The sequence below is a fragment of the Macrotis lagotis genome, chromosome 8, assembly GCF_037893015.1.
Source record: "Macrotis lagotis isolate mMagLag1 chromosome 8, bilby.v1.9.chrom.fasta, whole genome shotgun sequence".
NCBI lineage: Eukaryota > Metazoa > Chordata > Mammalia > Peramelemorphia > Peramelidae > Macrotis > Macrotis lagotis.
This window is the reverse complement of record NC_133665.1, coordinates 140,319,428-140,332,285: the sequence shown is the minus strand read 5'-3', so window position 1 is coordinate 140,332,285 and position 12,858 is coordinate 140,319,428. Positions and strand designations below refer to the sequence as shown.

Genomic DNA, 12,858 nt, shown 5'->3' with positions numbered 1-12,858 from the left:
CATGGATCAAGGTCTAGGTTTGAAGTCAAAGACTACTTCTGAAATTTACTCACTGTGTAACCCTGGTCAAATAAATTAACATTTCAATATTCTAAGAAAGTCTAAGGCTACAAGTTACAGGGGAGGTGTTGATATGTAAGCTCATTAAAGACAAAAACTGACTCAATTTTTTTTAATCTTATTCCCAGTGCCTAAGAGAGTACTGGCACATAGTAGGTACTTAATATTGATGGATTGATTGGTTGATTGAAGGAATTTCCACACCAGGCACTTCCTACATCCCAGAAATCTTAAATCTGAACCCCATCCTAAAATAAACTCAAAACAATATCATCCTGCAAACATGAAAGATTGTCACTTTAAATTAACCAACCACAACTGAATGACTTTGATGAAGAAGAGTGAACTAGATTAAGAGTGGTTGGTTTCCATAGATTAATTAAATGAGCAGCAATTTAGAAGAAGTCTCATTAAGTGCATCCAGCTTTGAGGATTTCTTTCTATAAGGGAGGTAAATTTATGTTGGGGGGAAAAATCATTTTATGAACTTGATGCAACAATGATCTAATTAAAATTAGGTTAACCCATCCACTTCTCCCCCTTTCTGTTTTCAGCCATTTGTTATTTATGACATGAACTCCTTAATGATGGGAGAAGACAAGATTAAGTTTAAGCACATCACACCCCTGCAGGAACAAAGCAAAGAAGTAGCCATCCGCATTTTCCAGGGGTGCCAGTTTCGTTCTGTGGAAGCTGTCCAGGAGATCACTGAATATGCCAAGAGCATTCCAGGTTTCGTCAATCTTGACTTGAATGATCAAGTGACCCTCTTGAAGTATGGTGTCCATGAGATCATCTACACCATGCTGGCCTCCTTGATGAATAAAGATGGGGTTCTCATATCCGAGGGCCAAGGATTCATGACGAGGGAGTTTCTGAAGAGCCTGAGAAAACCCTTTGGTGACTTTATGGAGCCCAAGTTTGAGTTTGCTGTAAAGTTCAATGCACTGGAATTAGATGATAGTGACCTAGCAATATTTATAGCTGTCATCATCCTCAGTGGAGGTAAGCTTCCCTTATGACTTTCCATGGAGGGTGGACTCAAAGGAAAGAGGGACAAGCATAGTTGACTTCCTTTTCCCATCTTAATGGGCTTCCCCTTTTCTTACCCCATACCTTTTGGAGTCTGAGTGATGTGATTGCAAGGACAAGGCAAACCCAAGGTTATAGACCAGATGTTTACTATATGTACATGTGAGTGAAACATGGAATCTTTTGTTTTCTTTGCTTCTACATGCTGTCTTTACCACCAAAACCAAACATTGATGACTCCTTCACGTACTACAAAACTTCTCCTCCTCTAATTTTATTTCATTTTAATAATAATGGACTCTACTTCCTAAAGGGGGTGGAGCTGGTGACCCCCTCATCCAGAAGGGCAAGGTTTTGTTGTTTCCTCAGTCTCCGGATAAACTACCCTGCCACATCCACACCCTGACTTGGTTAGTACCCTCTTGCCACACCCAAAACTTTTTTTAAGTGCACTTTAAGAGAGACAGCTAGCTGGGTTAGTGTGCAGAAAAACAAGCTAATTTGTTTAGGGATGAAAAATTGTGTCCTCCATCTTATTAGAACCATGATCCAAATGAAATGACCAGACTTTAGACTTGATGAGAATTCAGTTTGCCTCTCTGATTTTGTGTTGTCTTTACTCAACAGATACTTTGAACAGATTAGAAGTCACATCATTGGGATGGAAGAGGGGTATGGCTAGCAGCAAAATTTTCCAGCTAATGAAAAAGCACCTTCTTTCCCCATTGAAAAAGGAAGAAAAACAAAACCCTTACAAGAAATATGCATAGTTACCTCCCATATTTCTTTAAAGAAAATGTTTTTAAGGTTAAAGCAAATTGAAAGTTTTGGTGGGTTTTCTATAGGCTAATTATGTTTCTGTTTAAGGGCATCCATGAGACCATGTGAATTGAATGGTAGAAATGAGAGAAAGACCTAGTTTGCTGATGAGACATGAGGCCTAATTGCTTGAGCTAATGGCTTCTTTTTCCTTGTGTTGAGATTTGAATTTCTTTTCCCGGGTGTTACTTGCAACCTGGGACTATCTTCATAGCTTGAACAATGTGAGTTAAAGCTTTTCAGTTTCTTTGGAAAGAGGCCCTGGACTGGGGTTTGCTATCAAGAACCATTCTTTCCTGTTCTTCAAAAAGCAGGATTCCTCCTGAATCTACAGTGCAATGTATCAGAACAGAGCATAAGCCCCTACAACCTATTGGCATCTCATAGTGGTTTAATTAGAATCCAACAGTTTACTTTTGGAGGCACAAATCTCATTAAAGTTACTCTGTCAGGTTGAAGTTAATTTAAAAGTAACTTTCTGGCATTGGGTTTCATTAGCCAAAAATGTATATACTGGAGGGATATCATCATGCTTTATTGGTCTCCCTGAAGCCACTTCAAATAAGCTCAGTTCCCTTCAGAAGACTTTGTTCAAATTTAAATTAAAGCAATCTTTAGCCCTTGAGAATTTTAATTAATTCAGTAAAGAAGAATCTGAACCCAATTTATAGTAGTTCATAGTGAGAAAGTATAACCTTTTGACAAAAGCAATCAGTTTTATAAGGCATAGTGTCTTGAGATTTAGGGAAAGTGAACGGCTGGGACTTGAGCCAATCGAAGTTTTCTGGTTCCTAATTCAGAGGAAGGGGGGAAGGGTGGGAGGATGACCAGGGCCGCTGCAATTCTGATTCTGAGCTTCATGATCTTGGGCAGTGTTATTTTATATGATTGGACGCATGACGAGAATGAGTAATCCTGCATCTGTGGTTCCAAAAGTGGAGTCATCAATAAAAGGGTTGTGAATGTACCCCGCTGCATTTCTCATCAGCAAGTCTGTCTTAAAAAGTGATTTATAGCCCTTTTTGAATTTCATTAATTAGCCTGGAATTAGTCCTGAAAAGGTTTTAGATAAATAATATCACTAAATATTGTTGCAAGAGAATGGACATACTAAACTTTAGTTTTTCATCTGTGAGAGTAGTTCCAAGGCTAGCAACCATCTAGATATTAAAAGGTATCTTATCTTAAGACATCAAAAAAACCTTATGCTTAGTCTAACACAATAACAAGTCATATTTATGTAGCATTGTTAAGGGTTACAAAATTACTTGTTTCACCTTGTGAGTTAGATGGTGCAAATATTTACTATTTCCATTTTATTCTTTTACCTAAATCTCAGAGAGATTGTGACCTGCTCTGGATTAATGATAGTATTTATAGAGCACTTCAATCATGTAGGGAAATAGGTTGTTTTATTCCCATGTATAAATGAGGAAATTGAGATTGATAGAGGTTAAGTGATTTACCCAGAGTCATGCAGCAAGTGTCTGTGGCTGCATTTGAATTCAGGTCTTCCTGACTCCAGGCCTGCTACTCCAGCTACTGTACTACCAGTGTCAGAATCTGAAATTCATTTAGCCCTTTTGACCCCAAGATGAGTGCTTTTGACTTAACCAGGGGTACATAAATCTGAATGTCCTTATGTCTTTGCAAGACTTTTGCCTTCAGAATTCTAGGTACATCTACACAGATTCTACTCTGAGCAAATATTACTTCTTTTAGCATGGGAAAAAAACATAGAAGGAGCAGATCATGGTAAATAAGCAGTGAAATTGGGCCTTAGGTTTCTAAGCTCCCAAGCAGGAATGAAATTCTGTTTTTTGTCTAATTCTGGGGACTAGTTAGACTCTAAAGAGGTACTCCATGATCATTGCCAGTTAACAAAAACCCATTGATCCCCAGGTTGAGCCAAAGATTTTTATTTGCTATAGGGGTTTTTTTGAGTCCTAAAGGAAACCAGATGACCTAGACATAATTTCCAATGAACTTATTTCCTCTAAATAGCCATAGAACCTCCAGGTTGCTCTAGAGAGCTAGGCCAGATTGCCCAGGCTACTGTCTTTTTTTTAGTGGTTTTGGGGGTAGTTTTGGTGCTGTTTTCCAGGCCTGTTCTCAACCACATTTTCATCATCATTTAAGATAACATATGTAAATCACTTTGCAAACCTACAACCATTATTATTAGTTGGGTACAGGAGTTAATAGTAGTAGATTGACATAGATAATAATCACAAGATTACGAAGAAGTTGCCATCTTAATTTTCAGTTAACTCCTATCATTTAAAATAAATGATGAGTGAATTGTCTTTAAAAAGTCACCTTGGGAAAGTGGCTAGAGAACTGCTTTAGAATCAAAAAGTCCTGCCCCTTGGGACATTGCTCCTGAGCAAATTATTTCACCTCTGATTGCTCTAAGACAACTCTCTAATCCAGGAGGTCTTAACCTTGCTTGTATCATTGACTCCTTGCAAAGTCCAGTGAAATCTATGAATTACATTTCTGAACAGTGTTCTTAAATGCCTGAAACAAAATACATTGGATTATAAAGAAATCTAGTCATAGTAAGAAATACAGACATCAACATAGTAAGAAAAACAAATTCATGAATGATTGCTCTAAGACTAGGGGGGCATCGAAGATGGGGGGGGCAGCTAGGTGATGCAGTGAATAGAGCACTGGCCCTGGAATCAAGAGGTCCTGAGTTCAAATGTGGCCTCAGACACTTATTTAATTACCTAGCTGTGTGATCTTGGGCAAGTCACTTAACCCTTGGAAAAACCTAAAAAAACCCAAAAGACTAAATTGTAATTGAGATGTTATTCTAGATTGGTCAAGGGAATTTCCTCCTGGGAGATCCTTAGACCAGTGAAGTCAAAAGTCCTACAAAAAAACCCAAAAAACAGAAATAGGGTGACAGATGACCACCTATCATAACTTTTCAACTCAGTTGCAACTGTCCAGATGGACATGGAGATGTTTCCAAGTATTCAAGGCTTTCATACAGCATAATCAAATATTTGAATGCTTGGTGGAAAGTTTCCATTTTCATACAGCTGAATAGAGCAGACTGGCTAGTCAGCATGATGACCCAAACTATAGTTAGGTCAAGGAAGACATCAAGTTTATTATTTGGGGGACAGCTAGGTAGCACAGTGATAGAGCACTGGCCCTGGAGGGGGCTCTGAGTTCAAATGAGACCTCAGACACTTAATTAGCTAGCTGTGTGACCTTGGGCATGTCACTTAACCCCATTGTCTTGCAGAAATAAAAGTTATTTTTTATTATTTTTATATTATTTATTATTTTTATTATTCCATCTTTTAGTTTGCAGAAGGGGGTGTGAGGTGTGAGAGAGTCCCTTCAAAAAAGATTCTCTTTCCATTAGGTTTCCCATCTTCAGCTCAGCTTTAGCAAATAACAGTCTTTTCCTCTTCAGTTTCCCCTGCCTCAGTGATTTCAGAAAAAAAATTTTTGCAGGGATTCAACTGACCTCATTCTGGTTAAGGTATATATATATGTGTGTGTGTGTTCCTGGTCTAGGTGAAGTAAAAAAGTGGAGAGGCCCCCTTGGGGGATTTTGGATGTTACCTATCTGATTTGACCTAACTCATACTGAACAGGGTAAAGGTAGGGGAATGGGTTGGGCTAGGAGGGAGTAGAGGAAATAGTGATGTAATACTCAGATCACTGTTACTCAACATTCTGGGGGCCCTGAGAACTGATGACACCCTCAGATTAGAGAATTAGGTTTGTTTCCCTTCAAGAATCTACACATTGTCAGTCAGTTCTTCTAAAAGCAGGTTTGCTGAAAAAGATGACTCAGTTCCTCCCAAGATTTGTTCCTAGTTTACTTACCCTACCTTCCATTTTGTGCAAGAATTGGACTAATTTAAAAGAAAAAGTCATCCAAGTGACAGCTACTTGCTAAAGGGTCTAGTATCAACCGTGATCTCTTGTAGTTGCATATAGTGGGGAAAACATTATATTTTTTTAAAGTTAGAGAAAACTCAATAACAGCTAAAAATAAGAGAATGAAATAAAGTCTTCCATCTTCTTTCTTTCAGTCTTCTCCAGATTCTTTCAAGTCACCACTCTTAATAGCCTCTCCCCAGACTTTACTCTCTACAAAACTTTCTTCATATCATAAAACATCATAAAAGTTAATACAGTTCTAAATTCTAAGAAGTTTATCCTCCCCTTTTCTCTATGTTTTCCATAGTTTATCTCATGATCTTGCTAGTCAAAATTAGACTCACCCAGAGGGGAGAACTCAACAAGAAAAAGCACTTAATATAATAACAATTATAAATTACAATGTTACAATTATAACAATTATAAATTGTTACAAGTATAAATCCAAATTGCCCTTTCTGCAACATCCCATTTGACTCTTATATTGTAACAGTGTCTGTAGCCTCTAGGGGAAAGCCAAGTGAAGCACATGATACTGTAATAAATTATAATAATAGAATAGCTTTTATAAATATAGTGCTTTGTACTACATATCTTCATAATTGTTAGATAATGGTAGTGACTGATGATGATGACAGCTAGCATTTATGTAGACCTCTGTGTTTGCAAAGTGATAAACAGTTATCTCATTTGATCTTCACACAATTCTTTGAGGTATGAGCTACTTTTCACCCCACATTATAGCTGAAGAGAAAGAGACTTGGGGAGGTTAATTGGCTTTCCCAGAATCACACAATTAATTGGTGACTCTAAAACAAGATTTAAACTCATCTTCTTGACTCCAAGTGTAGCTCTTTAGGATCTGGTACTACCACAACATAAGTATGAGTTGATCTTACGTGGTCCTCACAGTTATTCCTTGCAAGTAGACAGAGCAGGAGTTTTCGTCTCATTACAAAGATGAGAAAAGAAGTGCAAAGAAATTCCATTATTTTATTGGGAGTCTAGTCTAGAACCCACTGTACTATTCTTTTCAGAGTGTGCCTTCCTCCTTCTAACAGAAGCTTCTTGAGCATGACTGGAATTGTATTTTGTCTTGGTTACTCTAGTACCTAGGACAGTTCATGGCTCTATTAAGTGGTCCCTTAATAAATGCTTGGTATTAACTAAAGGAATAAATGACTGAAGGGGGTGAGTATTGATAAAGCAATGTTCTGTGTGGTGAGTCGTTGTTGCCATCATCATTGTTGATGGTTTTGTTGTGGTAGTGGTGGTGATTTGTTCTTCATTCTCAGCACTGTGGCATCAGGGAGGTGATACTATAACATGCAAGTGAATTGGATTTAAGTGAAGTAGTGTTGTGCTGAGACACAAATATCAAATTATTTACTATGTTCTTGGTAAACTCAACCATCAGCACCATTTTGAAGAATATAGGATGATGAAAAAATCATTGACACTGCTGTCAGATGACCTGAGTTTGAATTCTAACTCTTATACTCTCTGGGTCTTATGTTTCTATGATCTCACATCGTAACCATTTATAGCCCATATTGTTAGATTGTTGATGATAATTGTGATCCATATTCCCCTTTGCAGTCTGAACTCTCCAAGTTTAATAGACTCAGAGAAGCAAGACTCTTAATAGCCCAGAAGTATTGAGTAGAAGTTAGAAACTTTTAAATAAAGCTTTCCTTCCATTTCCTCCTTTCCCCCACCCCTCCCACAACTCCATTAACAGAATGGGGGAAGGATGTCCAGTGATTTGAAATTACCTCCATCCACAAGCATCCTTATGACTGGCATCATATCCTTGCCCCAGCTAGGCCAACAGATCCTCTCCAAATGTGCCCCAAGATGGAAGCCAAGTGGCAGTGTTTTTTTCTTTCACCTCAGCAAATCTGACAAGCTCTGAGCCATGATATTGGACACACTGCTCCCTTGAGTACTGGAGCTTATACTGCATGGCAGACGAAAGCAGGTGAGGCTGCCAGTTGGAAGGAGCCCACACCAAGAAAAGGTCCTCTCTGTGAATTCAGAATACTTTGGAGGCCAGCAAAGCTCTTCTCAAACTTCCAAGTCAGAAGGGTGGGAAATTCACCATTTTTTTAAATGTTTGCAATTTGTTTTGTAAGGCAAAATGCCCATCATCTTCCTAACAACAGGGATAAACTAGAAAATGAACTGCAATGGTAATAAATGAGAAGTAATTTGGCCTTCCCAGGTACCCCCTCAGGCTTGAGATGAGTTAGTCAAAGTCCCATGAACCAGTTCATTTATTCTCCAACTGACATAACAACACTTTTTTTTATCACTAACATTAAGCCTTCTGAGTAGACCAGTTGTGTACATTTCTTTTTTTTTTTGGTTTTTTTTTTTTGCAAGGCAAATGGGGTTAAGTGGCTTGCCCAAGGCCACACAGCTAGGTAATTATTAAGTGTCTGAGACCAGATTTGAACCCAGGTACTCCTGACTCCAAAGCTGGTGCTTTATCCACTACACCACCGAGCCACCCCAGTTGTGTACATTTCCACAGTGTACTGAGACCAACCACAATGAATGTTCTTCTATCCACACATTTCTTTGTATATGGTATCACTACCCCTAACAATTAGGCAGGACAAGTCCATGTGCCTGCCCACAGGTGAAATGTACTCATTTTTTCCTTCTTTCTGAGTGAATTCCATATGGGTATATATCACATCACTGAAAATATTCACCCTCAGGCCATCAGACCTATGTGCTTTCATCATATCTTAGAAAGACTTAGAGGTAAAGGTTTAGTTTTGTCTCTCAGCCCTATAGCCCTTTTCTAAAGAACTATTTAGCTGGAAAACTGAGAAAAGCAAAGTTCTTTGATTATTGCCCGAGATCAGATATCTATTTGATCACTAATGATGAGAAAGCCTAATACAGTGGTAAGATCAGTAAATGAGATATCAAGCTTGGCTTCATATATTTTTAATATTATTAATGTTTTCATATTTCATATTCAACAAGCACAACAAAAATTTCATGATCCATGTGTTCGCCAGTTTTGCTAATAATTGGGTTCCCCCCTAAAAAAGAGAATGTGTCTCTGAGATGATGTCACTGCTCCAGCTCAAGAATCTCTGATAGCTCCTTATTAAAAACTATCACAATCTGGCTCCAGCCAACCCTTCCAGCTTATTGTACCTTACTGTCTGTTAGAAATTCTAAATTTCAAGCCAAACTTTCAATTCCCAATGTACTCTATAACATTTCATGTCTCACCTCTGTCTTAGCTTTCACTCCATGACTGAAATCCTCTCTCACCTTTGCTTCTTAAAACAACCTAACTTGGTCCCCTACTATATAAGATCTTTGCCCTATAGTTACTTGTATTCTTTCCCCTACAAAAAAAATTACATTTTTTACTTTAGAAATTTTTATTTACACATGTATGCATATACATGTGTGTATTATACATATATTTATATACATATATCTGTATATTATACACATGTATTATTCATACATACAATTTAATATATTGCATATATATACATGTTTAGCTATAAAATAAGCATGTACATACATATATGCCCCTACCCAAAATGGATGAACATAAGCTTCTTGAGAGTGGTGAATATTTCTTTTTCAATTCTCTGTAACATTGTCTAGTACCTAGTAGCTACTTAGTAAATGTTTGTTGAATGAATGATGTGTGGTATCTTTAGCTCTGGTTGTGCAAACATTTCTTGACATTCCCTTCTTGTGCCTAAATTATCTTTTCTATGGAGCTATTCTTTTTCTTCTCAAGTTTCCAGGCTCCAGGGAGGATGGGTAAAAAAGAAAAAAATGATCAATCTGTTAAATAAAAAGTAAAATATAAGCTAAGACAAATAGAAAGAACATTTCTTACTCTCTTCCCTAAAAGCACTGTTTTGTAACAGGATTAGTTCTAGGGGAATAAAAATTTTAAGAGTAATGTCCTTAAATGAATCCCTATTTTCTTTTCTCCAAGAATTTAGGATGACTGAGCTCTAATAGATACAGCCTTATAGTAAATGGGTGATAGGAAAACAGATGTTGTAGAATCAACTCTTATAGCTGCAACCCCTCCTCAGTTCCCTTCACTGCTTCTTCATCTCCTCTCAGCTTTTACTGAAATTATCTGGATTTGGATACAATAATTCCTATCCTGCAAGACCAACACAGATTTAGGCAAGTGAATTCATAACTTTTCTATTTCACACATCATCAGTTCAATGCTAGTAATAGTGATGAGAGGATCCATCCAAGGGAGCTGCAGGTCATTGCATAAAACAGAATAGAGACATTTTGTTGTTTGAGTTGTTTTTCAGACTTCCAAACTGACAAAATCACAATAGAATGTCTGGTTTCTTCCAATATCTACATCCAGAGAAACCTGTTGGAGTTAAAGTTTTATGACTTCTTCCAGCAATGGTAGAAGAAGAAAAAGCAGGTGGTATGGAGAGTAACCCAAGATTGGGGCCTGCAGAATGGGACAAATGAAAGAATAAATTTGAAAGTGATTTGGGAGTGGAATGCATAGAGGGGAATAAGATGCTTTGCAGAGTCAACTATAGGGGAGTGGGATCCATTACAGAGTTAACTTTATACAGGGCCAAAACTTAGGAAAGCATTCCCAGAGTTTACTTGAGAACAAGGAAGGGACTGAAAGTCTTGGGAAACCTGGCTAATGGGTCTGAGCACCATGAAACAGAGAGAAATGGAAGGACAGATTTTGATGATGACAGAGGAGAATATCAGTATTCAAGATCATGATGGTAAAGTAGTTTGGGGCAATGATGAGTTCCAAGATCTGACCAGCCCTTTGGGTGGCTGAGGTTAGTACATGAAAATATAGGTAGTGCAATTGATGAAGTTGATGAACCAAGAGGTCAGATGACACTTTTAATAGATAAAGGACCCCTCAACTCTGAAAGCATCATGTGAGTCCCCCAAGCCAACTTTAGACAGAGCTGGGAGCAGACTACTCTGTTGTTCAGTAAAGGTTGCATTTTACCATAACCAATCTGCCCACAATTTAAAGGAATACTCTACCCAGTAGGTGAGTTGAGTGGGAAATGACTCATCAGATCAATGAAACTAGAAGCATCCCTGATGTTTGATCCTAATAACATTTCTATCTTTGTTTCTGCTAGGACTTAGTTGTGGTCCTGATAACCATGGCAGAGTTTGAGTATTATAGAATTTTAACAGCACATACTGTAACTGTGAAATATTTAACCCTGCCTACCACTACTACAGGGGGAAGATGCCTATGTTAACAGCCAAAACTGACAGTCTGGGAGAAGTTATGTGAACAAACAAGCAATCATCTGTAAGCCAAGAGACTGTGGGATGTGGTAGACTCAGATCAAAACCATTGAATCATTCCCCTCACCACTGGAGACTGTATGTGCTGGTGGATTTGATCATCTGGGTTCTCATAATGTGTGTTTAAACTCTACATGACCCAGGCAGAGATGGGGCATTCTCCTGACTGGCACAACATGTCCAAATGTCCAGACAGCCTTCTGTCAAAGAGGATAATGAAACTCCTGACTAGGTCTGAAAACAGTATTGGAAGTCACCAATTGAATACTTATAAAATGGAGGCCATTGTGTTAGGTCAAAGAGGAGGAGGAGGAGAAGGAGGAAGAGAAAGTAAAGGGGGGAGAGGGAGGGAGAGAGAGAGAGAGAGAGAGAGAGAGAGAGAGAGAGAGAGAGAAGAGAAAAGGAGAAGGGGAAAGAGTTGGGAGGGTGGTCCAACTTTCTAGATAGAAGGAATAATTTATGTGCTACAATTTGAAAGTACCCACGGCTTTACAGTAATTACTTGATATTCACCATTACATATTAATTCCTTTGGTAAATGAAGTCTTGTGTGTCATTTAGCATTTCCTACTAAAATACAGAGCTTCCTATAGGAGAGACGACAAGTAGGAAATGGCAATGTGCTAATACATACAGGGACTGTTTTTGCCTTTTGTTGTAGCTCTAAAGTCACATAGTCAGTGCTTCATTAATACTTATTGACTGAGTTCTGGTCTAGGATGAGAAGTGTGAAAGGGTTCATAGCTGATGATTGAACTTATTGGGTAACTCCAATCAGAGATACCAAAGGGAAAAACTTCTTAGGAGACCACAAGGACCCAGAAAATCCCTTTCCTGTTCTCAGGGAGCTAGAAATGAGAGAATAGACTCAGTTGTCAGGAGGGAATTAAGTGAAAAGGACTTCAATCCTAATAGGGAGAAGGTGGGGAAGTACTGTGAGACCTAATACCATACCTCACCATAGCAGGCATTTAATAACTTTGGTGGATTGAATTTTTTATTGTTGAATTAAATTATCTGCTTATCCCTGTTCCCCCTCCTCTCCTTTTAGCTACTGTGTGTGTGTGTGTGTGTGTGTGTCTGTGTGTGTCTGTGTGTGTCTGTGTGTGGTTTTGTGCTTAGGAAATTAAGGCCAGTTATCAGGATATTTTAGGGAAGTGGGAGTAACCAAGTAAACTGTGAGAGGTGTAATAAGGGACCCTTGCTACTAGGAGAAAGAGTAAAAAATAGTGAATTGTTCAGGCGACTTCTCCTGCCCTGTACCTCCTTACCCATCCCCATAATTCAAACAAAACATAATCAGGTATTTTATTTATAAAAGTGACTGTTACTTGGACTAGGACCAGAGAAGGCATTAATAGCACCATTGCTATAACAAGGAAAATGTTAACATGTGAAACCTACTTAAGAATGAAGGACTTTGGCAGAAGCTTTTGCCTTCAGACAATGAATGTGCAAATTATAAACAAGTTAGGTTTTTTTAAATGTGTATGTGTTAAACACTTACTAGACTTTTTAACAACATCATTCCCCTTTTCCCTGTCAGCAGTTTTACTTGAGAGTAATATATTGCCTATATTGGAGAGAGGCTAATTTTGGAGCCAGGAAGATATGGATTCAAATCCTGCTTCTGACGCCTAGTAGCTGGGTGATTCCCACCCCTTTGGAGAGTCACTTAACCTCAGAGCCTTCGTTTTTTCATCTGTA

At 38.3% G+C, this 12,858-nt stretch overlaps 1 protein-coding gene across 4 annotated transcripts in view; it reads left to right on the top strand.

Annotated features, from left to right (window-relative positions):
* PPARG (peroxisome proliferator activated receptor gamma) overlaps positions 1-12,858 on the top strand; it is a 173,575-nt gene that overhangs the window by 148,834 nt on the left and 11,883 nt on the right. For all 4 annotated transcript variants that reach the window (XM_074198542.1, XM_074198539.1, XM_074198541.1 and 1 more), the window contains exon 7: positions 615-1,065. In XM_074198542.1, coding sequence (XP_074054643.1) covers positions 615-1,065 — 451 coding nt within the window. The remainder of the gene's footprint in view (positions 1-614; positions 1,066-12,858) is intronic.